We start from the raw sequence: 27770 nt of genomic DNA, 5'->3' as shown, positions 1-27770 counted from the left end.
CTTTCTCTTATTAGTGAAAAAAGTATATCGGCATATCCAAACCGTCATCAGTTAAATCCATATAACGTGGGTATGTATGATGATACGTGAACTAAAACTCGTATGACACTACTGTGATTATTCTGTAATCTACCACTATCAGCTAACAATTAGATGTAATCTTATAAATCCTTAAATGTGATTAAAATTATAATGGCGATCCGTAGCTAACGTGCAGCCTTCGTGGCGCTCTATAGTAGAATTCCTTACAAAATAGCGTTTGACGTTCCGCCAGAGACATTGACAGCTCACTCTTCTCAAAAGAATAGATCCGAATCGTACTCGACAGATGATGTCGTAGTCAAGTACTAGTGGATAATTGTTTATTGAAATGTATTTAAACATTCTATATTGCATCAATTTAATTTATACAAACCGCATCGTCCGCACTTTTATTACCACTGATCGTAATGAAGGAACAAATTGAAACTAATTATTGTTTCAACGTAATTTATTACCATTCCTATGCCGCAGGTTAATTCCAACAATTGCATTAAATTATGCGGCCTTCATAGTTTTCATTCGGTTACCAATTAAATAGATATTTTAATTTATGGAGGATTCTCGATAATTTATATTGAAGCCACTGTAACTCTGCAATATAAAGTAGAAAAAAATTTACCATATCAGGACTGACAATGATTTGTTCAGTTGATAATAGTTAATTTTGGAAACGCCTAGTCCAATTCTAAAGTGGCCTGTTTCACAATCCGTCAGTGACATATCTATAAGCTGAAGGACATATTTTTATTACATCGTATTTTTTAGTTTTAGTCACAATTAACTGTTCTCTCTTTTGGTAGGTAACACATCTGCATTTTGGCGAATTCAGGTGGCCGTTTGCCACATTTTCATATAAAAAAATATAATTTTTACCATATGGTGTTGTTGCAAAATTATTGTATTCCACAAGCTTGTTGGAATTGATGTTATAATTCAATAACATCAAAATATAAATTATAAATTAATAATAAATTATTAATAATTTAATAATAAATTAAAACAACTTTTTTGAACATAACAGATGTTGTGTCACAGGAGACAGTTATTGTTAATTTAACCAAAGCTCAACGACTGAATAGAATTAGAGAAGTTTTATGTTTTACACCGCTAACTTTGAGCGCCTCCCAAATTGGTTGTTAAAAGTTAAATTAAAAAAAAAACTACAGACGAACGATAAAGTCTCCATTTTGGTTTTAAAGTTAATACATATTTTAGATTAAATGACTATAAAATTTTTATAACTAATATATAAAATTCTCGTGTCACAGTTTTCGTTCCCGTACTCCTCCGAAACGGCTTGACCGATTCTCATGAAATTTTGTGAGCATATTCAGTAGGTCTGAGAATCGGCCAACATCTAATTTTCATTTTTTTTTAACTGCTCGCGGAAAGAGTTCGGGCGACAGCTAGTATTAGTAAATATATTTCTTACTGTCACAGAGCTAATATTGACATTAAAGAGGTAAATATTATATTTTTGTATAAAAAAAACAAACTTCAAGTGTAAGTGTATCCAAAACCATTACATAATTGTAGGCCAAATCAAATAAACACTTCACTAAATCTACACTAATAATATAAAGATGGAAAGACTTGTTTATTTCTTTGCATTAGACTCCGAAACTACTGAATCAATTTGATATTTTTTTTAATGTTGGGAGGCTACACTATCCTGGTATGACATACGCTATATTTAATACTAATTACAACTGCTATTCATATACTACAATGGATGTTTTAATTATTTGATTGTTTTTGTTTCAATTACTACACGGATGAAAATTGCAGTTGAGATATAGTTTTTTGACATTGTGGCAACAAAAGCAGTTTTTTTGGAATAATCTAGATAGAGGGACGTAAGCTTTTATTCCATTTGATTACTTTGCAGCTAATTTTTGATTTAATAGATTGTAAAATACTGAAAAACTTTTCTTAATAATCTTTGTATTGTCAGGTTTTTGTTTTTTGAATTTGGGCTTTATTATATTTATTATATTCCCTTAATTAATTTGAAGTTTAAAAAAACTGAATAATAAATTCGTCCTAATTATGCTCTTATTTCTTTCAATCAAGCAATTCTAAATAAAATGTAGATAAATTATTATGGTTTAAATATTAATAGCATAAGAATTTCGTTCACTTATTATTGACACAAAAGGGATATGTTTATTTAAAATTGAATAGATTTATTTTATCTTATTTAATGCTTTACTTACTTTTTATTCTAAAACAAAGATGCAAGACAAAACGCCTTGCTAACAATTCCATCTCATGTTGATTTATAGCAAATTGCCTTTCACCATTTTCAGGCGTTATTTTCTTTTACATAGGGAAATTCGTATTTTACGGCCACTTTTCTACCAATATTTCTCTTTTAACTACAGACCCTATGTTGCACAGATTCCTTTATTTTTTATTCCTTTTGTTCGATACGTTTTGAATAACACCCTTTTCTCCTATAATTTATTAATCTATCATAGATGGCGCTAGTTTCGAAATGTAATAATAATTGCTATAGAAAGTATTACGCTACTAAAAAAAACTGATTTACTTCCCTGCAGCCGTCGAAACTTCGATGAGAAACTAAAAATAAAGAGCTTTGAAATATAATAACAACTAGTTTCTGTTTTGTGCTTTGTTAACATATTTTTCTAAAATAATTGCAAAACTTTAAAGACGGTCAGCATCGCAGATGTTGCTAGCAACTCGCCGCCTCATAACACAGCTTTGAAACTGCAATATAATACAACACAACTTTCAGATTGGCTTAAAAGTCTTCTAAAGAAATAAAAAACTAAAGTTTGAAAATACAGACGAACCTGGATAAGCGAGAGTCTTTCTAACCCAAATTTCTTTCTTGTAGAGATCGCCTATTGGGACCAGACTTTCGCTTACTGTTCGACTGTATACTTAAATAAAAAAATGTACCCTTAGGTACTAAAAACAAAAGCGCACTAAAATACGGCTGAGTAACAGAGTAGATTTTAAATATTTTTGCTTATTTACTTAGTTATTCGTGTATTAATTCAATATCAAAAGATTTCCGAGAACATATTGGCAACTTAACAAGAAAGAAAAAAGTAAAGACTATGTGCCAGAACTAGGAAAAAATCTGTTATCTGGGACAGTTATTTATCTGATACAATAATTGTATAAGAAACTAATTTGTCATGGATAATATATCAAGACAGGAACAGAATTGTTAATTGCTATAGTTCAGTAAATTTCCCCTGACACCTAGTGCAATTTATTAGCATCAATTTTAGTACGTACATTTTGTTCTTAATAGAGATGAGATAAACTATCGCTTCGTGCTCAAATACAAAGCAAATTAAAAGAGCCAGAGAGCCCTTAGACTTGATTACTCAAGCTGTTTAATAATAATAATAGTTGATAACCTACAAAATTATTGCACTGTTTAAGCGCAGTTGAGCGTATAGATGGCGCCACTAGCATATTAAATGGCACTGGCACATATTGGCGCCGTGAAATATTTATCTTATATATATAAAAGAAAGTTGTGTTAGTTACACTATTTATAACTCAAGAACGGCTGAATCGATTTGACTGAAAATTGGTGGGCAGGTAGCTTAGAACCAGGAAAAGGACATAGGATAATTTTTACCCCGTTTTCTATTTTTTATTCCGCGCGGACGGAGTCGCGGGTAAAAGCTAGTATGATTATAAATCGAGTCGTTTTGTTTTTTCATTGCGACTACGAGTGTGTGTTTTCTTCATGTTTTTAACAAGTTTGTAACTTTGTGCACAGAATATTGTATACGTAGATGCATATCGGTGCCCAAGATACAGGCGATGCGTAGTGTGGGCATCACCAGATAACCCTAATAACCTAAATAATTTTATTAGTTATCTGTAATTTTATGTTAGTCTAAGCTTATTGTTTTTGGTTTAATATTTTTTGTCTTAATTAAAACTTTTCTTTCTTTCTTTATTTCTTTCTTTCTTTCTTTCTTTCTTTCTTTCTTTCTTTCTTTCTTTCTAAATGGTGATTAATTAGTATGGCAATAATTTCTAAACTGCGCTCAGCTAGATTGTGGTATAAAATAAAAAATTAAAGAAGGTATTAAAAAAAATTATATTGGTTGCTATAGCCGGTATGTCGGTTTAGTTGTCATATTAAGTAGTATTCTTGTCACTATCTTCGTTCTTGAGTATACAAATGTATTACCAAAGCTTTATAAAATATCAACTTGAATGCAAATACAAGTGGTTGTTGGTTCATGCCTGAACATATTATAAAATCTTTGCAAAACTGTCAGACAGTGTAAATGAATTTCATTTGCATAAAATTAAAATGCATAGTGCGCTTGATGGGAAACTTGTTTATTCGCGCTTCTGTTTTTATAACTGAGAAAAAACGCGTCAAGTATAAAAATGTTTTACATTTTTCATTTTTAAATAGTTTTCTATAATTAAACGCTACACAAGCACCATAAAATGAGAATTCTAGGATGACGTCATAGATGTGTTAGGACAATAAAAAGTTTACAACGAGAAGTAATTGCACGTACTAATAGTTTAATAGTCTGGTGAAACGCAAAAAGGTCTACAAAGCTTTAAAAACTACTTTAGACTAATGTTCAACTTCATATAAAAACTAGAATAATAGTTTCTTGTAATTCTAAATCTCATGTCTAATAAATCTTGGTTCAAAATATCTTATTGCAGTGACATTTTCAAACTGTTTTCTAAATGAAATTAGAAACGTGAGCGACGTGAAACGAATGTCGTATATTCTAAACTTTCCCTTCATGCGGTTACAGTTGACGTCCAAAGTTTCTGAATAGTTCACTTTTATAGGTTGGGTTTTCTATCCAGTTTATGAACTGTTTTATTTTTATTTTTTTAGCCGACTTCAAAAAGAAGGAGGTTATAAATTCGATTGTATTTTTTTATGTATGTTACCGCGATGCTCCGACCCTGATGGTCCGATTTTGATAAAAATTATTTTAATCGAAGTATAGGTCCCATTTTATTGATTTTTTTAAATAACTAGAAGACTAGTAGATTTTGAATTTAGCTTCAAAATGTGTTGCGAAAATTAGGGAAATTTTTGCTTTCGGCGTTTACTTAGGCTAAACTATAGGACATACATAAAAATGATGTATGGAAGAATTGTAGCTCTTTAAATGTGCTAAATAAAAGTCCACAATAACATAAATCTATCTTTTAGAGTTTTCTCACAATAACCATTTTTTTTTCTTTATTTATTATAAACATAATGTTAAATATTGAAATTATAAAATATTATATCAATTGTTTTTTAACAGCAAATTAAAATATGATACATTTCATTTAAAGAGTAACAAAATATTTTTATCGACACATCAACGTGTATGTTAGTAACCCTAGATAATAAGTGCAACTAATGATAATTAATCTGTATGTGACATCCAACAAATCTTCACAACACAACACACTTCGTAAGGTGATGTACATATTTGCGTTGCTGAACCACTTTTTTTTTTTGACTGCTAGGCCACATTTTCTCGAAGGTAGCTGATGCACGCGGGCATATCAAGGCTACTGTTTTTAAATTTCGCGCTAAGAATTCGAGGGCGGCCGCTTGTCTCAAATAAATTTCCTAATTGAAATGTTCCACATAAGAGTTGTGTTTAAAGCATAATTACTTCTAAGCACGAAAATTCTAAGTACAAGAACAAATATTAGCGTAGTTTCTAAACTCTAACGCCGCGTAAGTTATAATTACCTAAGTTGTCTCATTAGAAATAATTAGTTTAATTCACAAAATTTACTAACTTTAATAATTAACATGCGAGTAAAATTTTCAACGTTCGAGAAATTTTATAAAAAAGTATCTCGTTGTGTAATGTTGAAAAATTACTTAATCTAATCTTGGTAATATTCGTTATCTTCGGAACATTTAAATGAATCTGGATGAATTTTGGAACCCATACACATTACAGTCCGGACAATGATAGGACATTGGCTACATATTTATATTAATTCAACACGGACGAAGTCACAGGGGACTAGTTTCGTTATATGTTTATGTTCTGGACTTCAACGAGAAAGATACTTGAAGAAAAAGGAAACGATGAGATGGATTTTGATATAATATCGGTAGTCCTTGACCTTTTCATAACCCGATATCTTTTGATACAGCACAGTTGCTCTTGAACTCCAATTTTCTTTAGTCATTTCGTAAACCGATAGAGATAAAATTGAAATAATTTAGTAAAAGAGGAATTGTATATAAATTAAAAGGTCTTAATAAATGAAGAAAATGCAGTAACATTTGTTTGACTTTATACATTATTCATGCTTTCTAAATATATTTAAAAAAAACACTTTTTCTAAGCTAGTATCGATTTTTTCTGATCTCTGACGTCTTTTGTAACGTATCCCTTTAATGGCGACCCTATATTGTAACACAGTATAAAAAAGTTCAGATTACAAAAAGGAAAAAAAATCCTCGTTTAAATTTTTCATTTACTTCTTCATTAATATTATTTAGATAACAAAAAGCTATTCGTTAATCGATTAAAAAGTGTGAAAGTTTAAGTAAAAAAAAATTAACACATAATTGCTTAAAGTTAGTCCTATCGAACTACTTGTATAAAATTATATTTTATCCCTCTCATTTCTAATAACACAGACAACAGTATGTTTTAATATAACTGTTACTTCAATGGAATTTGACGGTTACAAGGGCGCTTTGTCAAACGAATGTGAGACCACTCAGATAATTAAAACGGGTCAAACTTTTGGTGGAAACATCTGCATAGGACAGTACTTAATTGTGGTCCGTAGAGACGATTTATTTTAGTTGTCGAGTTCGTTTAAAGTCTGGTACATTGTTAAAAACTTTTCCTTTAAATAAGATAGAATAAATTGAGCATTATAGCAAGCTGTCAATGCTAAGAAGTTTTTTTTTTATTTAATGAAGTTTTTTAAGTACTCATAGTCACCACTATTCATCTTATTTTATATAGTAGGGTAATAATCGAGCGAGCAACCACCTGGATTCGCTAAAATAGCGACTGCTACATACTGCTGCAGTTATAGACGCTTTGCCAATCGACAGAGGAGGGGATGCACAAAAGAAGGATAATTTCCCCACAATGTCTTTTTATACAGGCTTTAAATTATATCATCACTATAACTAGCCTGTGTTCAGTTCACTGTTGGACATAGACCTCCACCAATGCCTTCCTTAGTGTCCGTTCCTCCGATTTCCCATTATATTTTATAGAAAGACACTTATTCATATAGATTGGAAATACTCCTAGACACGTTACATTTCAAAAGTAATTGTGGAAGTAAAAGCTGCCTGAAATTTCTTCAGAACAGAGTGAAAAGTAATGATGATGAAATTTAGAGAATATTTGTAGTTACTATACCTAAATGAGTTTTTTTGTATACACGGTTTGTTTATGAAGGTGTTTAACATTGTTCCAATCGGCCCAACAATCAATAGGTCTAACGGGAAACAACCGTTTATGATCGCGTGCTTTCAATATGAAACTTTGTTGATTACTCTGTTGTACGGAGTGACTACGCTATTGTTCATTGCGTTTGACAATGTGGACATCCCGTAAGTGACAGGGGTCGCGTCGATGCTAAACAGAGATACGTTCCTTTGAACTTTGTGCTCCGGGATTAAACTGGAATATTAAAGGGGGGTTGTTACAATGAAACTACATAGTGAGCTTACACGGATACATAGTTCTATTCTAAGATAATTCACCCTTTGTTCTTTCGAATGCCTTTTTTATTACCTTTACGCAGGTGAAAATTATTAAATGACAACGTCTGGTTATCTTTTTATAGGGAAAAAAACTAGTAGTACATTTAATAACCGTAATCTCATCTAGTCTATAACATTAGCGGGAAGAAGACGGATCGAATGATATACTCGTACATTTTAATTGGTCAAGCTGCTTAGACTCTTTTTTACCTTTCCTGGTAAACCAGTACAATTTAGGGTCCTCCAAGAAGCGAGCATATGTCCTTTTTAAATAGTCGACATTACTACTTATTGTAAATAAAATTACATCACATAGTTAAATTTAAATGTGTCGAGTGTTTTTTGTAAATGAAGATTGAAAACAATAAATACTAAATTAAAGATTTGTAAAAGATTCGTTCAAAACACAAAAATGGTTCGCATAAAGCTGCCGATTGTGCACTGACATTACTCTGAACTTACCAGAGTATGGCGACACTGTTCTCAAAATTTATGTCATATTACCTAGCCCATAAGCCGCTGACCTCTTTTAGGTATTTGGAACAAATAATAAAATAGAGCGATATTGTATATTTTTGGTTTAGTAATAATTAATTATTATAATATTACATATTTGTTTATTGCCAATAAGTAACGTAATGTGGAATACAAATTTTTTTAGGAGTGCTTTTTTATGAAGGCACACGAAATTAAGAATCTAGCTGTTAAATGTTCCACTCGAACATACCAAATCTAAGGACAGTTTATATCAAAATTTAGGTTCGCTTCGGTTTCGGTTTGTTTTCTTAGTAATATGCAAAATCTCTATTCTCGAGTGCAAAAAATTGAAAAACGTAAAAATCTTTTAACTTGTGCCTCCTAAATATGGTGAAACCCTTTCCATTTATTGCTGAGAAAGGACAGTAATTTATGTATTACGCCTTAGATTTTATTGCATATATGGAAAGGATTTTTTTTTTATTATATCGTACATTTTTACATTGATTCTTTTGAGTACTTTCTTAAATGTAGATTAATAATAGAGATTAAAAAAACATGTTTTATAAATAAAGTTATGATAATGTGTATTTGATAAAATCGTAGAGTTACAGAATAGAAACGGCATAAAAAATTGTAAAAAATTTGGAGGAACAGTTGGAGATGCCAAAATTAGCTTGTTTAAATTTTTCATCAAACTAGGTTGTTAATTTTCAATACAAGTTTTGCCTCAAAAAGGACCAAGAGTAAAAATAAATAAAAATATAATTTTTTTTTAATACGCTATTCTATTTTATGAAACAATTATTACACAGACCTATTTAGTTGAAATTCGAAGTATCATTCGGAATCCCTTTCAAGAAAAATAATCGAATTTAGACAGATGGCGCGTCATTATCGTTTGTTTGAGGGACACGCATTTTCACGCCGTTATTTTTGGCAAATAGGCCCCAATAACTTACCAACTAAAATCACCCCATTTATCTATTTGATAGGACATTACTTTACCCTTATATAAGACATAATAATATCAATGAAATCATTCCAGAAACTAGAATCTAGGCTATTTTTCCTTTATAAATATTCAATAATATCGAAAGCTATTATAAAAATACTCATTTTTCAGTACACGGTAAAGGAAAACTTTATTCTAAAACATCTTTAACAGTATCGCTTTTTGAATCTAAACTAAAAGAGCCTTTATTCCAAGTCAGTATAAACAAGCTCATAAATTCCGTCATAAATATCCGACATTAGGTAATGTATGTACAGTTGATACTTGTATGGATTTTTACACAGCAGCTAACGCTATACGAATTATTGTGTAGTAATTTTTGCAATCAGAGACTCGTTGTGTCCACCAAATGTACTATATACAGTGTCACCGCCTAATAGTGTCTTTACAGTGATACGTCATTGATGTCAAAATATTTAGTACTAGCTGTTGCCCGCGATTCCATCCGCGCGGCAGTAAAAAAATACCTAATTAGTAGCCTATGTTTTCTTCCTGACTATGCTCTATATATATGCCAAATTTCATCGAGATCCGTTGAGCCGTTTTAAAGATACCTTGTACCAAACATCCATCCATCCAACCATCTTAACTTTTGCATTTACTTTGATCATATCGTTTTTTTAATCTTATATTAATTTCTTACTTGACTTTGTGCCAGTTATATTATTTTCTCTTGAGCATCAGCGTCAGTTCTTCAACATTAAATAAGCATAAGTAAATAAAATAGAAAGAAGAGAAAGTTTCAGAGAACAATGTTCATTAAGGGGCGAAAAGTTATACTGTACATTAACACAACTAAAAGAATATTCCGGTAATTTGCGGGCAAGCACTTCCCACAGTTTCCTACAACTTTATTGCTACGCTGGAAAGTGGAAGCGCTAAATTGCTCTTTACTTTTAATACCTATCGTTTTCACATACGACTAGCAGTCGCCCGCGACTTCATCAGCGAGAATCAGCTACCTTCCTATCAACGTGCCGTCAATATCAATCCAGCCGCTTCGTAGATTACCCTGAAATTGGCGTTGTGAACATGCAGACAGACAGAGAAAATTTGCTTTTCTTTATAAGAAACGCAATTGCATCATGTTTACGAAATATAATTTTTTATGACATCATCATCAACCTGTCCTTATCACTATGAAGGGTCGGCACAGTATGTTTTTCTCCTCCATACATATCTATCAACCGTCATATCTGAATTTACCCCCTTCTTACGCATATCCTCTTTCACACAATCCATCTATACTTTTACAGACACTCCAATTTTATTAATATGTATAGATTAAACTATAAAAATACTTATATCTTTATTTCTAGAGTTTCCATTGTTCAATAACTAACTAAACGTGAACTCTATCTTTTCAAATTCGAACCCTCGACTACCCTTAACTATTAAGCTTTTGGTGCTTCTAATATAAGCTTCAAAGCCTGTGTTAATATTAAAATAATCAAATATGCACCCTTCCTCTGTGTCTGCATATTACACATTATATTTCCCTCCAGAGAATTTAGTGTAGAAAGCTGAAATATGAGTTTTGTTTTTTAAACTCTACAACAGATGCAAGACGATGTTACGTAGTTTTAAAGAAGTAAGAGTAGGTTTTTAAATGAAGAAATAAAGTAAGAATCTCGATGTATTTTCATTATCATTTGCAATATTAAGCTTGGTATCCACTATGTTCGCGAACCTCTCGCGTTCCGCGCTCTTGCAACAGCTCCGCATGGTTGATACGTTTGCGAACTTAGAGCGCGTACGGTTCCTGCTCCGCGCTCAGCGCATCCACGGGTAGCGGTAAATTGGGCGAACACAAACGGGAGCTCAGTCTGTTCGTGGACGCGCGTATGCATGTTACTATGGGGATACACGTATCCGTCTCCATCGGAGCGGTTACCGTAACGCAGAGCGCAAGAGGTTCGCGAACGTAATAACCCACCTTAAGGTGTATTGAATGTGCAAACTTTAGGCAAATATTTATTTGTAAGTCACCGGAGAAATTATCATAAAATAATTGGACATAAAATAATCTTTAACCTATGGCATACACAATAATATTATCATTTGTTGATGATAAAATGTAATACAAAATAATTGTGTCTTACTTAATCTTGCTTTTACTAATATAAATGCGAAAGTTTATATGGATGATTGTTAGAAGGTATCTCTGGAACGGCTCAACTGATCTTGAAGAAATTCAGCACAGATATAGAACATAGCCTGGAAGAACACATATGATACTTATTAAGTTTTTTTTACTTCCGCGCAAACGGAATCGTAGGCAGAAGCTAGTTTAAATATAAAATAATGTAACGCCACTATACGTACATAAAAATGTTTACAGTTTTGTTCTTATACTTTATGAGTTTATAATATTAGTTTCTTTTAATATTGAAAAATATTTTTTAGTCTATGCTTATAGTTGTCTTGTTATTTCATCGACCTCAGTCCCCTCGTAACCTTGATAATACAAATCAATCGAAATGTCTGGAAAGTTATAGATTTGGTATTTATTAATTGTTCGTTGAAGATAATGCAAAACATTAAGTAATTATCAATAACTAAGAACTATAAAATAATGATATATATAAACGTAAAATTGTCAACAAATCTGTTTCATTAAGTTCATTAACAGCTTTATAAAGTAATGAAAGGAATTTGGACAAAAATGTAAAAAAAAATTAAAGCTAAAAATGTTAGATGGAACTATCAAATAACGGAATCTACCGTTTACTTTACTTACTCGTATTTTAAATTTAAGGGTTACATAACATAAGTATTCTTAAAGTAATTTTATAAAAAAAAATTATATTGGGGTTTTATCGGACACATAATTATAAGATGAAACCTACGCTTATAATGTAAACATAGTACAGTTAAATCATCATCAGCTCACTATACGTCCCCACCGAAGGCCTCGGATCCTACTAAGTCAGGGGTGACTAGGCGATAGTAAACCAAATAGGCCCAGTGCTGGTTGAATTAACACATATCTTTGAATTTTTTCAGAGATATGTGCAGGTTGTAACACGATGTATTTAAAGACACATTTGTTCCAAAGCTTTATTTACATATTACATAACATCACCTTACTAACTAGCTGTCCAGTTCCACCTGATTGACATATTATCCGCCTATCATCGGACATGCGCAGTTAGCCTGCGCAGTAGGGAAACGCCACATATTCCTTCACATTAAGAAAGTCGGATAAATGTATATATGTAAATTTGCAAAACACATTGCTAAGTGGCGGGATTTGAACCCAGGACCTACTAGCCTGACCTGTTATATAATAATAATAATAGCTAAGGTGTTAAGCATTTGACTTGTATTCTGCAGATCTTGGGTTCGACTCCCGACACGTCGTACCAATGTTTTTTGTGAAACGAGCAAGCGGTCACCTGAATCCGCCTAAACAGCGAAGCGACCGCTGCCCATAGACATTCGCAATGACATCTTTTTCCTATGCGTCCCCTCCTCCGTCAAACCCACTTCCCCTTCCCATCCTTTCCTTGTAAGAAAGGAGTGGGAAGGGAACGTGGATTAAAATTACATAGATACTCTAAGATTCTTAAGATTTCATAAAAAAAAATTCAAGAGTTGTTTTTTTAATATTCTTTAATTAAAAGGTGGAATAACAAAACTTTATCTGAATTAAACCGAACTTGACCTTTGTATTTGTAAATAATTTCGTTATTATTAATCGTATCAGTTAAAAAACAGCTCTAAATAAAATATTTTTCTATAAATTTATATAAACATTTCAATTTTAGTCACCTGATAAAATCTCACCAAGAACTATAAATATGCCATCGCTCAATTTCGATTTTATTTCGCTACGGTAACTTGTGACAAGAAACATGGCTAAGAAATTACATTATTTCGATCTCAATGGAATTGCTGAGTCTATCAGATATTTGCTTCATTACGGAGGTCAGAAGTTCGAAGATATTAGGTACGAAGTGAAGACATGGCCCGATAAAAACATCAAAGATAGTAAGTTGAATTTTTGTAATAAATTTTAATTTAAACCATGTAATAAAAATAAGTAATTAATTAAGTTTTTATTTTTTAATTTAATCAATATTAAAAAAAGTGAAACAAACTGTCACATAATCATTTAAAGATCATTAAGGGTGCCTTCTTGAAGATTTAGTCTCAGAAATCGATATTAGGCACTAATTAAATAAACATTACATGACTATAAATATGGCAAAAAGTGTTACTTTAAAAACCGTTTAAATACCTACTTACTGGTAGTTAAAAGAGTTAACTAATAAATTAAAAGACGGTATAGAATAACAATTACGCATTGTATATTTTATATTATAACTAGCTGTCTCCGTCTGCGCGGCATTAAAAAAACTTAAGTAGCCTATGTGTTCTTCCAGATTATAGTCTACATGTATGCTAAATTTCAGCGAGATCTGATCAGCCGTTCTGGGAATATCTTCTAACATCCATCAATCCATCTATATTAACTTTCGCATTTATAATATTAGTAAGATTTATGTAATTTAAAAAATATATTTTTCTTTTCAATTCAGTGCTGCCATTCGGTCAGCTACCTTTATACGAGGAGGGTAATATGAAGCTGACCCAGTCGTTGGCTATCGCTCGCTACGTCGCTCTCAAAGTGAACCTGTTACCGACTGACCCTTGGGAACAGGCTTTGTTGGACAGCATCGTGCTAACTATCTACGATTTTTGGACAAGTGAGTATAATTAAGTCATACATCATTACTTTGGAAATATTCTGATCAATGCATCAGCGTAAATGTATTAAACAATAACTTTTGTCCGTCACTTCGTCCGTGCGGAGTTAAAATAAAACATGATGAATAGTAAGTCGTACCAAATTTCAATAAAATATGTCGAACCTTTGCAGAGTTATTGAGTAACTATGTTAATCAGACGTATCCCACGGGTATCGTATACATTTCCGGGATCATAAGTACAATGTATGTACTTCCAGACTGTGTTCTACTATACTAAGGTTTCATCGCGATCCACTAAGCCGTTCTGAGATACCTTCAAACAAACATCCATCCAGAGATTCATATTTATAATTAGTAAAGATTAATTTACTAAAATATGACGGCCATTTAAATATATGTAATAGATCTAATGCACGAAGCAACGGAATAGAATTCTGTACTAAAATATTCCACACTTAGTTTGCAGATTGGTAAAGTAGAATCATTGCGTTTCAGAGGTCGTAGCATACTTCAAAGAAGAGGATCCCAAAAGGAAGGCTGAATTGAAAAGGGAAATCTTAGAAGAAACTATCGACTTCTACTTCTCCAGGTTTGAGAAGCAGCTGAAGGATAACAAGGGATACTTCAATGGAAAGGTAAGATAATATCAGTCATTAAAAGAAAGGAAATAATTTATGGTCACAAAAAAAGAAAACGGCCTAAACGGGTTGAACCGCAAACTGGCTCGGCTGGCGCACCGTCTGGCCAAGACCGAGAATTTGTCGAACGTCATGGGGTCTAGTGTCTACAACCGACTGCCGGACCACGTCACAACGACTCTCAGCTTCGCGTCGTTTCAAAATAGATTAAAATCTTGGCTTATCCAGAAGATTTTTTGACAAAAATAAATTGTATGAATATTTTTATACTATCTCTTTAATCCAATTGACAAGTGTTAACAACTGCTTTTGTATATATATTACCAATAAAATTGTATTGTATTGTATTGTATTATAAGTGTGCTACTTGTCAAATCGTGATTTAATATAATTTTTTTTATTTACAGTTATCTTGGGTTGACTTCGTGCTGATCGGCATTGTTGAGGCTTCGAACTTGTTCCTTGGTGTGAATATTGAGAAGAAGTACCCCACCGTGGACACGCTCATGAAGAAAATACTCAGTCTTCCGGGAGTCAAAGATTACGTAGCGACCAGAAAGCCATACGTTCTCTAAATAATCTTTGGAATAATGTCGTTTGCTTCTACATAAACGAATTTTATTTAAAATGTCTAGTTTTTTTTAAACGTCCTAAATTTACTGAATTCAGATATCCTGGGCTCGATGGCTGGCAATCTACAACCGTGCGGTTTTCGCGTAGCTTTCTACCGCGTACCGCCGTTTTGTGGAATGGTCTGTCCTCGGCGGTATTTCGAAACCGCTACGACTTAGGGTCCTTCAAGAAGCGAGCGTATCACCTTCTCAAAGGCCGGCAACGCATCTGCGATTCCTCTGGTATTGCAGATGTCCATGGGCGTCGATGAACACCTTGGTGTTCCCGCTGCTCGTTTGCCCCCTTCTCTTATAAAAAAAAAATCCTGGACTGTAGACTTACGGTACACTACTAATGGCACAATTTATTTGAGTCATTTACCCATGGTTTTATGGAAATCAAAAAAATGTCTAGATTTATTAGAACAGAAAAAAACAATATACATTTAATCTACAGGGAAAATTAAATATTCTGACGCTCTCGTTTATAAGCAGACCTTTGTCCTTCAATTGTTTTCGCAACTAACAAAACACTACACAAATTCTCTTAATAATTATCGTTCTTAGAACAATACAAAAGCCGGTACAAGAACATTTCATAGAATAAAAGGGAGTTCATCTGACGCCTACTCGTACTTTCTATTGTCGCGAACTAATTAGCGCCTAATTATACCTTTCCTTTATTTATTAAGATTATTAATCTGAAACAAATTATTTGTAAGCAATAGCCCAATTTACCCTTAGTAATATTTCTGCGAGGATAATCCTGTACTTAGGAATAAATAAATAAATATATCCTCCCAAATAATCCTTGGGATTTTCGTTATAGTTCAAGTTTTCTGTATAAAAAAGGAGGCATATAAGGAAGCATTTTACATCATCATGTGAAATGCTTGTATGCCTTGACTCCTCAAGTACCGTAATCCATAGACTTTTTGAACAAAGGAAAGATACTTCCTTTTTCTCACCATTACCTTAGTCGAGTCCACCTTCCCTTCCTTTCCTTATTAAAATGGTGGGTAGGGAAGGTGAACTATAATTTGGGCTTCAGTTTACATCAGACAAAACGTGGGAATACATTCATTTTACGCCTGTCTTCAGTCTTTATGGCAGAGTGTGCATCAGCAAATCTATTTCGAATTCTAACAGCGTTAGAGTTCTGTTAAATGAAGATAATATTGATCATATTATATTAATTATTTAAAGAGTAGAGTTTATAAACGTTATTAATAAATATTGAACATGACAACTTCGTGAAGTAAATTTTCAATTCATGATAAGATCAATTTATTGCGAACAATCTAAGGACTGGTAAGTAAAGTTGCTCTAGTACTTCAAGCCGTTCAAAGTTTTCTTTGCTCATTAAAAGAGTTCAAAGAATGTTAATGCTCAACTCAAGTCAACTATTCGAAAGTTTACTTACCATTTACAGGTACAGTTCATTACGAAAGTATAAAGTTTCATTTTATTTACAGTCTCTGAATAGTTATTAAAGGAAAAATAAAAATATAATAAAATATTGTAGTTATTTCATGATAAGCTTATGTTTTACATGAATGTTTTTAGTTCAACGTCACTCTTAATTCATGTATTTACATACAAACATTTAATACATTTGACTTTTTTATATCAAAAGGAGGAAACGAGCAAATCGAGCAAAACGAACCTTTATTCGCCGAAATAACGCGACGACCGTTGCCCATAGATAGACATTCGCAAATGCTAAACAAATCAATGGAGAAGGGGAACGTTATTTACTTGTTTGGAGTTAAGCCCGGTTCAGCTAATCTTAATATATATAAATCTCGTGTCACAATGTTTGTCCTCAATGGACTCCTAAACCACTTAACCAATTATAATAAAATTCGCACACCATGTGCAGTTCGATCCAACTTGAGAGATAGGATAGTTTAAATCTCAAATTATAGTCGCAGTTTTAATTTATTGCTAATTATTTGTCTGTTATTATTTGACAGTCACAATTATCTGTTAACTCCAAATGATTCTAACAGATGTCGATACCTTTCGACTGGGTTGAGTAAGTAATCAATAGATGGCGCTGCTATGGTAAATCTACGAGCGTGTCATATAAGCTACATTTATTTTTATCTATTTTTCATACCCCAATTAAGTTTTTTTTAACTGCGCGCGGACGGAGTCGCGGGCGACAGCTAGTTGATAAATAAGTCCCGCTTAAGTTTCTTCTTCTGAAAGTAAAGTCTACGTTCGTAAGGTTACGTGGTATTGAAAAAAAATAACATTCAAGATTACCATTCATTTTACACGGACCAAACAAGACATAGTAATTGACTTTTTTGATACAATAATTGCAAAAAGCGTGAATAATTTTCCGTAAAAATTTTAATTGAAATAATTGCTTACTTCGTACTCAGTTGGAAATTAATTTGAAGTAGTTATTAACACTGAAGTACGGTGGCTGATTACGTAAATTACTTGAGAACTGAAAGAAAAAAAATGTTAAATAGAAAACTAATTTCAATTTTGTGTTGCTTCACTGTTTTACCATATGTTTTTGGAGGTATGTTTCATTAATAATAATATATATTTTGGTTAAAAATGGTTCATTACGTACTATTTATCTGTCAAAATTATTGGGCAATTAATTAAAAATCACTTTTAATAACTTTACTTAAGTGATTTGTTTGATCAAAATATTAGAATGAACACAGATTACATTATTACTATTTTCTACTTAGACTCTATTAGTTATTAATACAAGGTAATGTAAATATTTGAAACTATTATTGCATGCTTGAGTCGCGAGTATCGCTTAGTGCGCTCTCCTCAACGATGAATCGTCGATTTGAATTGTCTTTTCGGTCAGTGCAGGCACAGTGACTTCACGGTAGACTGACTCTCACAACGATCTTGACAGATTACGATCGGTTCCTTTTGTCGATGACAGATAGAAATGTCGACGACGCACTGTGTACGAATCTCTACAATATTGTATTGCGTAAGTCGCTTAGAGATTAAAATCGGCAGGTTTCAAAAATTTACATCTTTTTATGTACGATGGGCCTAAGAAGTATATGTGCATAATGAAATTATTTAATTTAAGTAAGTATTTTAACTTGAATTAAGGCTATTTTTTTAATAATAGATATGATTGTTGTTTCAGTGGATAGTGACTATTTTTATGGCACATCATTACGCACTGGGCAGAATAAGAAATGTTACAGTGAACTACATGAAGTGTTCTGCAGGATAAAGTGCGGCGTCAAGTCGAGTCTATGTATTGAAACTCAATGTTATTGTGTATATTATGTACAGAATATGAACAAAATTGGTAATTATTTATTTACGCTTAGTAGAAGAATATCTGTATAGAGAAAGAGTTTTATTTTAAATTGCTTTTAAGAAATGTTTTATATTATTAACGTATTAAAAAGTTATAAAATATTTAGAATATTCTAATCACGGTCTGTGTTTCAAGATGATAATTTTTATTATTACTTTTCAGATGGTTCTCAAGTGATCTACTTAGCAAAGCCCGACGGACCTTTAAAGAAGATTACTCTTCCTGATGACTTTGAAGATGTTAGAGATAAAGGTGACTTACCTTTAGTTTCTGAGACCAAAAACCCCGTTTAAAAAATTACTCTGTTTTGTCAAGAATGAAAATGATGACAATATGTTTTATACAGACATTTTTGGTCTCAGAAACCAACGGTTAAACACTAACTTTACCTATTACATCTTACTAAGTTAAAATATGCTAGGTTTCTCTCAGTAATAGTATCAAATTATAGGATTATTTTGGCATCTATTGGTTTATATTTTAATTATTGTAATACCCTATTTTTTTAGATAAAGCAGATATTGAATATTTAAGTGAACCAAATTTTAAGGATTTAAGAGATCCAACGATGTATTCGTTACGCCCATCTCTACGTCATCATATTGCACATTTCTGTCCGAATTTAGAAGTAGCAAGACAATGCATTCGAAAATGTATGAAGTTAGGAAAACCAGCGTTTTGTGGAAAGGATCACGTTTGCTATTGCGGTCATAAGTACACCAGTACTGATACAAATCCTGTTGTAAATGTTCAAGAAATGTATGGACAGTTTCATGACTTGTATGAAAAATATTTCGGTACATCAAACAATGTTCAGCACATAGATGAAGAAAATTGACGTCGTGACAAAATCAATTTAACTGTTTTACATCTTTTTTTTTATCTCTGAAATAAATAAAATACAGAACCTACTCTATGTATATCTTATGTATGAAATAATTGACTACTAAAATATATAGTTTGTATTTTTTTTATAAAAATTTGCACCTTCCAATTCGTAACTACATAGTTCTTTACCATTTTGTATAAAACATCGTTCTATTCTGCCCCAGGGCGCCGGAAATTCTTTAGCAACGTGAAATTGATTGAGAACGCCAGAACAGCTCCCGCGTGTCTCTGATTTATATGCCGCGAACGCAACCACCGCTCAACTGAATTTTAATTACATACAACCCCTTTGAAGAGTTTACTCAGTAAACTTTAGTCAATAGATTGGTCGAGGATTTTTTTTTATAATATAAATGAGTTGAGATTTTTGACATCCAGTGAAAAAAATTAAATAATTTCTTTTAGTTTCTTTTCAATTTACGTATTATCAGATTATGATATATTTTATTTAATGATTATTAGTTAACAAATATTTTTATTTCCGTGTTTTTAAACCTATAAAGTGTGGGGTTAACATTTTCTATTGATTTTACTCTTTGTTATACTTGATTGGTGTAATTTTCTTTGAGTATAAATTGTACAATAGTTTCATAAATAAATCAACGAGATAAATTTAAAATCGCGATGAATTATAATACCTATTTAAATACAAAAACGTTACCTACTTAATTAAAGGTTAATCTTATAATAAAGTATTAAAAATAAACTGTTAACTTAGAGGTAAAAGAAATAGTTATTTGATCATGTTCAGTGTGCGGTTTATTCTTTCATCAAATAATTTCTTACTTTAACCGTCTTGGTGCCGTCATATCTTTTCCCATAAACAAACATTCCCAGCGCACTCCGCTATTAGAATACTGTTTGATTACATATTTGCATAATTCTATGCTCGTAGTTGGGGTTAAAACATCGCGCCCTTCGCATTACCATTAACATTGTGTTCACAATGCTCCAGTGGGCTATTGTTCTAGAATAAACAAATATTAACATTAGCGGCAATAGGAACCCTTATTTCAAGCGTATATGGTTGAATTTAGAATGTATCAACGGAATAGTAAAGCGGTCGAACGCGCTGAAACGTTGAGCAAGTCGATTTGATTAAGCCTTCCATTTACATTTTCAAATCCACTGTTCTTTTTATTCATGCATCGTAAAAAAATGAATTATCGATTTTTTAAAATAAAATTCGACGTTTAAATATTAAAATATTCCACATTAAATATTTATTTCATACTTTACTCATCGCAACGACCCAAAGTATTGGCCTCCGACACAAGAGATCACCAGCGCTGCCTGTCCTACCCCGTCTCATGCAGCACCTACTGCCAGTCAATTGCTTGTAACTTATACAGGTCTACGGCATCTCTCCACCGGTATACTATTAGAATTGTACACAAAAATAATATATCCCTTCATTTAAGACTAAGATTCATTATCAATAGTGCCTTTCAAATGTTTGAACATTATATATATATATACATATATATGTATATATATATGTAACCGTAAATAGCTTACTTTATTTACTTTTCTACAGAGCACGTGTCTAATATTGATAGATCAACAATGAAATATTTTTTTCTAACAAATGTCTTATGAATCTTTAGTTACTAGCTTTTAAAACATAACCAAAATTTGATTAAAAACCATACAAACCAAGACGTAAAGTAAGGAGTTTTTATTGATAACATGTTCTAAGAAATATGTCTAAGATAGATGCAGTATTTACCTACAAATATTTTTATCACAAGAATTTTAGGGGTGGCACAATATTCAAAGGAAAAATTATTATCGTCTACAAATCTACTCGAAAGCAAAACATTTGTGGATGTACCTATAAAAGCAAAGAGAGAACTTGAGGGTGAAAAGTGCATGCGTGCGTGTCATGGGGTTACATATTTATTTTCAAGCTATAGCTTGGAGGTACAGACAGATTCTACGCACGCTAACGCATATGTATGTACTTTAGTTTATATTGTGATCGCTGATTCATGAACCATTCGGTTTGTATTCTTCCTAGGAGTGTCATGGAGTCATAGTCGGATTAATTGGTTGATATATGTCTTCTATAGAAATGTCATTATATAAAACTTGAGAGTTGTCAAGGGACACCCGGATGGAACGAAGTTCCATTCAATTAATTAGTGAAGGAACCAATGTTTATTCTATGAATAAAAAACTTAAGTCTTCACAAGAAGTACATTTTATTTCTATGAATTTTCGTTATATATTGTCACGTCGTTGCCATGGTGAAGTAGCGCTCATTCGTCTATAGCAAAATGTGTCGTGACAACTTTTCGTAAGAATTTTTTCCGTCTAGCCCCCTTTCACAACGAGCGATAAGGAACTTCGTTCCAATACAAAATATATTATATCTGAAACATTTGAATATCTATACGATGACAAAAGTACACGAAAAATGAAAGATTTTGTACATTCCAAACTTAACAAAACTGACATAAAATTGTACATTTACCAATGTAACATGTAAAGAATTGACAGCCCCTCTAATTCAGTTCATCGTACAAGTGAAGGGTCTGACAGGCAAACACTGATGCCGCTGTAGCCCTCGGGGATTATTGATTTTTATTTTGACGTTTTTTTTTTATTGGCTTACAGTTCATACTTTTAACTACATTCGCTTTTTGAGAGCTGTATTTTCATAGAATTACATTTGCTTTTTATTATATTTTTTATTCTTACACGAATTCAAAATATTGTCAATAGGTAAAAAGCAGACTTGATTTATGGCCTACTAGCTGTCGGACGCGACTCCATTCGCACAGAATTAACAAAAAACTTCATTAGTAGCCTATGTCTACATCTGTACCAAATTTCACCAAGAACTGTTGAGCCATTCGGAGATATCTTCAAAAAACACCCATTCATCTACACATTCGCATTTATAATATTAGCAAGAAGTAAGATAGTAACTAACGATCTCTGTTTGTATTATCAATTAAACTCTAATTAGTAGTTACTCCACAAAAACTAAATATTTACTAATACACAAAAGCCTATTAATTATGATAAATTTACTTAACGACGTGACCTTTATCAAAAATAGCAAGGTCAATTAGCAAAAATAAAACATGTCAATTTAAATTCACGGAAGGAACCTTTTCAGTCCAACTACCCGCATCCCATTTTACTTCAAAGAAATCAAGCTTAAGCTTTCTCTTTAAGAGCGCGAGTGGAATTGCCTAACTTGAGATGTATATCTCTTTTTCATCTTTGTATTGCCTTGACATGAAGCTAAGCTTTATGTTCAAAATGTTTAAAACTATTGTTTTTTTTTTTTTTTTTTTGAATATGATTATGTAGCTAAATATTCTACCATTATACTGAGAATCACGATTTTATTTTCATAGATTCGTATTTATTATTATGCCTTTTGATATTTGCGTCTACACAATATTATGTGTACCATTGCAAAAAATTGCAATAGCTAAAATTTTGTTGTTTAAAAATAAATCGGTTGTAAGTGTAAGCACTTAATATTTTATTATTTTTTGTAACGTGTAGAGCATACTTGAAGCTGCGCAGCCTCACTTCGATTGGCTACGGATCCCCTCGTAGTTCGTAGCAACGCGGGCTGTGGTACGGGAGCCCAGTTACGGCTCGGACGTCTACGTCGTAGCTCGCGCTACGAGACCTTGACACTAATGTCACACCCCGCCTGCAGCGAACACGTATTTGTCGAATAATTTTTTTCGATTAAATTATTCGTGTCGATTTTATTCTCGAACTCTATTAAAGAAAGACATTTTAAGTAAAAATTATTATAATTTTTAGTGTTTGTGTAAAATTGAAGAAAGTCGCTTTCGGTGCTGTCAGGTAAGTTTAAAACAACATTGTTTACATTTAAAATATTCAGTACAACCCGCAAAATAACTAAATTGCTGGTATATAAATATTAATGGTTTCCAAATAATTTTCAGGGTTAAGTCTAAAATTAGTAACCACGTTATTAAGATTTTTGCGTAACTTCCGTATAAGAAATTTACGCACTTACGTAATATTAGATATATTAACAAAATACTTTACTGCATTTTTACAGTCCGTGTATTTCAATAGTATATAAGATTCAATATTAGTGCCTCGTGTCTATTGTATGTATAAACAGATTAGGACTATAATTGCCGTCAAATGATCATTGCTTTCGGCAGAAATTAATAATGATTGTGTGTGTACAGATTAGCTATAAGTACAGATTAGCTACAAATCTTAAATATTAAAATATTCGATACCTAATAGATACTTTAGGTGAATTGTGATGATCTTAACTTTGGCGGTATAGTTTAGCAAGTTAGGAATTTGCATTAATAAGTTAAAAACGTGACTAATAGGAATTGTCGTTATAAAATTATTGCACTATTTGTTTTATTATTTTAGAATAAGTCAATAGTAATTAGTATGACGTAATTGATGAGATTAAATTTACGTTATATGTTTTTCCAAATACATAAAGGATTACAATCATTACTTTTTAATCTTTTCTTGACAAACATATCTCATACTTACAACATATATCATACTTACACATATTTGAAATTTGAATTCCCAGTTGAATAATGGAAGGAAGTTATTATCCCTGAAAGCTTTCCATATCATTCATATAGATTGCCATGGTAACGATATTTTCTTTGTTATATACATATATATAAGATAGGAGTATATAATATATATATATATATATATATATATATATATATATATATATCTATATATATATATATATATATATATATATATATATATATATATATATATATATATATATATACATAGTATATATACTCCTATCTTATTTGACAAATGCTTTTTATTATCCAAATTATTTTAAACAAATTCAAATAAGAAAAATATACGAAGCTATGGAGAAAAGCTAGTGTGACGTACAGCCAACGTGCGCGAGATGCAAGATTTTTTTTTAATGACAATAATCAAGCAATTAAAAGATTTAAAAGATATGTTATAAAAGATTCGAATGTTCTTTATATGGATATGATATTATATATAAGGATGATTTTTTTATGAAAATCAATATTTCTACTTAAAGGTATGTTACCTAAAATAATCAATACAAAATACGCACTTTACTAAGGAAACTTACGTAATCAAAACTCGAGACGCAGTGAATTGTGGAAACAAGGAAAACAATAGAAAAAGGTCATATCTCTGAGAAAAGGAAATTGTTTCTGTAGTAGTATTGCTACGTACATTTCTTATTTTATATGAGTTGTCGGGCTCGGTTGCGCATAAAGAGCTCCAATAAAGAGAAATATATATCCGAGAGCATCGTTTACCTTCTCTCCTACCTCCTGATACCTTACTATGAAATGCGATCCCCGCGCATCATAGTGAAACAAACGCGACTGAAAAATATACATCTCTTTCAAATTGCATTATTAAGCTCAGTTGTTGTAAATTAAAAATGTATACCTTATTTTATTTCAATACATTTTTATATAATACGATGTTTTTTAATTTAAAAAAATCTTGAATCCATACCTGAGTAAAAATTTACTGAGTTTGGCGATTTGGAATTGTTAGAAAAGTTGGGCTATTATGATTTTGTTGTTTAAACGATATATGTCAGTTATTCTAACTTCTTCATCTTACATTAACAATTAAAGTAATGGTTACTTTTAAGAGAAATGAAAGAAAAACATTCCCCTCTTAAAAGTTTCATTGGAGCACTATTTCAACGGAGCCAGGATTCAGTGGAGACGCACCCTCTCTTAACCTTTCAGCCGGCGATATAAAAAATTCAAAAGCGATCATGAAAGCGGACCCACAGTCGTGTAAATTGGTTTGTCTGTGGACTCCGCAAGGTCTCGTCGGAATGTCTACAAGAACAAGTTTTATTTCAAGATAGAATTATTTTTTATTCGGGCTTTTTTTTTCAAACAAGGAAATAATACTTCAGGTTTAGATTGTATATTCTTTTAGTGTTAAAGAAGCACTTTGTTTCTTTAAAGCTTCCATCTATTATTATTAAAAATTGTGTGAATTGTAAATATTAAAGTCGATTAGAATATTAGTCTTATTCTTCTATTATATACTAGCTTTTACTCGCGACTCCGTCCGCGCGGAATAAAAATTAGAAAACGGGGTAAAAATTATCCTATATCCTTTTCCTGGTTCTAAGCTACCTGCCCATTAATTTTCAGTCAAATCGATTCAGCGGTTCTTGAGTTATAAATAGTGTAACTAACGCCACTTTCTTTTATATATATAGAACAGTCAAAAACATTAAAAAATAGAGTCTCATAACAAGTTCATAACAGAATAGTTAATTTTCTAAAGTAATATAAAATAAAATAATAGACGTCGCACTGTTCATATAGAATATTAAATTCAAATATGCTCGACTTTCAAGCCAAGCAAAACAAACAGTAACCTTCGTAAAGACGTCAGAGCTGCCTAAAGGTCGTGAACTTTCGCTAAGGGCTTAGTCATTTTAAATATTTACAAAGTCTAAAAGAGAACATTTTCAATTTAATTTGATATCAACTAATATTTTAAACCCGTTACACACCTTCAGTTTTAAATGCAAAGTGTTAAACTGAACGTGTACAGATTGACAGTTCAAACATTGCCTAAACACGTACGATTTGACTGTACACTTCGACTATCTTCATCACTTCAGTTTAAACTGAAGGTGTGTAGCGGGCTTTATATATCTTTACTTAATAAATTTAACTTTATATAATAACTGAAATATTTTCATTAACTTTATTAAATATTTTGTTTGGCTAACGTTAATATTTTGTGTGTCAGCTTTAAACAGACATAAAGCACACGCGGCGCGGGAATAGAATATAAAAAAGATAGCAGATGCTTACAAAACGGCCCTCAAAGAGAACAATGCCACTTAATTTTCTTTTAAGACATAAAAGAGAGTAGGAAAGAAAAAGACAATATACTGAACACAAACAGTAGAAGAAAAGCGGATTTTAACTGCTGGTAAATTATTTTCTATATACGTACACAGGAAAATAGACCTTATTTCATCAGAAACGATGTACGTAAGGAAAAAATTAGTCTGGGCTTCGTTAACGGGTAAACGTAGGATTTCTATACCATGGCGGATGCATGTCAAGGGAATTATCCGAAAGATATATAACGGACTATTAGAGGTTGCTCAATTACATGTTTTTACCAACACATACGCATTTTTGCAGTGTTATTTGTAAGATTTTGAGATCTTCCTAATTAAGACATACTCGGCTTATTTACTATCCAATTTGAATAGGCATGTACTAAAGGAATATAATTAAAATTAGATATAGTAATAACACTTTGCAGCCCTGATCACTGGTTGCTTTAGTCATAATGTTCCGCAGCTGGCATTTTTATATAATAACTATGTTTTATTTATTATGCAATTCTTATATACAATATAATATATAGAAAATAAGTTAATAAAACAAGAGATAATATTAATTAGTTGGAAGTTGGAAGAGGCCTATGTCCGAAACGGGCACACAGATAGTACAAGAAATAAAGAAATGTAACTATTAAACAATATGTAACTATGTATGTATCTATCTGAATAAAGGCTATTATTATTATTATTAATATTAATTAACTTATTCCACTTCTATTATTGTTTTTCTACTCGTATTATGCACTTAAATTCAAGGAAGATTTCTAAGACATTAACCGTGGGTTTCTAAGAGCAAAATCCTTGTTTTAAACGTATCTTCATCCCTCTTATTATCTTTAACAAAACATAGATAACAATATGTTTCAAACAAGAACTTTAGTCTCAGAAAATCATGATTAGTAAATGTTTTCTTTTTTTAGAAAGGTATTTGAAAATCTTTATTTCATTTTTGAATATTTCTAGGCAATGTTATACATATTTCAAGATGAGCATAAATTTAATATAAATTACATAACATTATTATGTAAAAACTACGAATAATATGTTAAAACTATATACTTATGAATTATGATATCAAATATTAATTAAGTTTTCTTGTCCGGATAGGTGCGTTTTCATATTGTAATTCATATAAACACATAAAATATTAAAAATGTGATAATACGAGTAACAAAGGCATCCTTTGTTAACTTGTTTATTTAACAAAGAAATAATGACGCGCCGTTTGACTGAACATTCGTTATTCATTGTTTTGTAAATTATTTGAGCCATTCACGAAGTTTTCAAACAAAAATAAATCCGAATTTATTACAAACATTTGTATTATCAATGTAACAAATGCTAAAAAAACGTTAAGCTTTGAACGTTACACGGTTTTAATAAGGGTACATATATAACAATATTTGTAAATTATTTTTATGACATTTTTGAAAGT

The 27770-nt window shown here is 31.6% G+C and overlaps 2 protein-coding genes across 2 annotated transcripts; both read left to right on the top strand.

Annotated features, from left to right (window-relative positions):
- Positions 1 to 13082: 13082 nt before the first annotated feature.
- LOC106707346 (glutathione S-transferase) lies at positions 13083 to 15247 on the top strand. Its single transcript, XM_045679382.1, has 4 exons — positions 13083 to 13259; positions 13811 to 13978; positions 14477 to 14616; positions 15027 to 15247. Exons 1-4 carry the CDS (start codon positions 13124 to 13126, stop codon positions 15192 to 15194), a joined length of 612 nt encoding a protein of 203 aa, XP_045535338.1. The 5' UTR covers positions 13083 to 13123; the 3' UTR covers positions 15195 to 15247.
- A 2902-nt stretch (positions 15248 to 18149) lies between these two features.
- On the top strand, positions 18150 to 19390 carry LOC123721256. Its single transcript, XM_045679462.1, has 4 exons — positions 18150 to 18207; positions 18373 to 18540; positions 18715 to 18804; positions 19062 to 19390. Exons 1-4 carry the CDS (start codon positions 18150 to 18152, stop codon positions 19388 to 19390), a joined length of 645 nt encoding a protein of 214 aa, XP_045535418.1.
- Positions 19391 to 27770: the final 8380 nt, after the last annotated feature.

The sequence above is a fragment of the Papilio machaon genome, chromosome 9 (genome assembly GCF_912999745.1).
Source record: "Papilio machaon chromosome 9, ilPapMach1.1, whole genome shotgun sequence".
NCBI lineage: Eukaryota > Metazoa > Arthropoda > Insecta > Lepidoptera > Papilionidae > Papilio > Papilio machaon.
The sequence above is the reverse complement of the archived record's forward strand: the minus strand, read 5'-3'. Positions and strand labels throughout refer to the sequence as shown.

Coding starts and splice junctions, on each gene's coding strand:
- LOC106707346 (XM_045679382.1), top strand. CDS start 13,124: ATGGCTAAGAAATTACATTATTTCGATCTCAATGGAATTGCTGAGTCT. Junction 13,260..13,810: donor CGATAAAAACATCAAAGATA/GTAAGTTGAATT, acceptor TTTTCAATTCAG/TGCTGCCATTCGGTCAGCTA. Junction 14,617..15,026: donor AGGGATACTTCAATGGAAAG/GTAAGATAATAT, acceptor TTTTATTTACAG/TTATCTTGGGTTGACTTCGT.
- LOC123721256 (XM_045679462.1), top strand. CDS start 18,150: ATGACAGATAGAAATGTCGACGACGCACTGTGTACGAATCTCTACAAT. Junction 18,208..18,372: donor TCTCTACAATATTGTATTGC/GTAAGTCGCTTA, acceptor TTGTTGTTTCAG/TGGATAGTGACTATTTTTAT. Junction 18,805..19,061: donor TGAAGATGTTAGAGATAAAG/GTGACTTACCTT, acceptor CTATTTTTTTAG/ATAAAGCAGATATTGAATAT.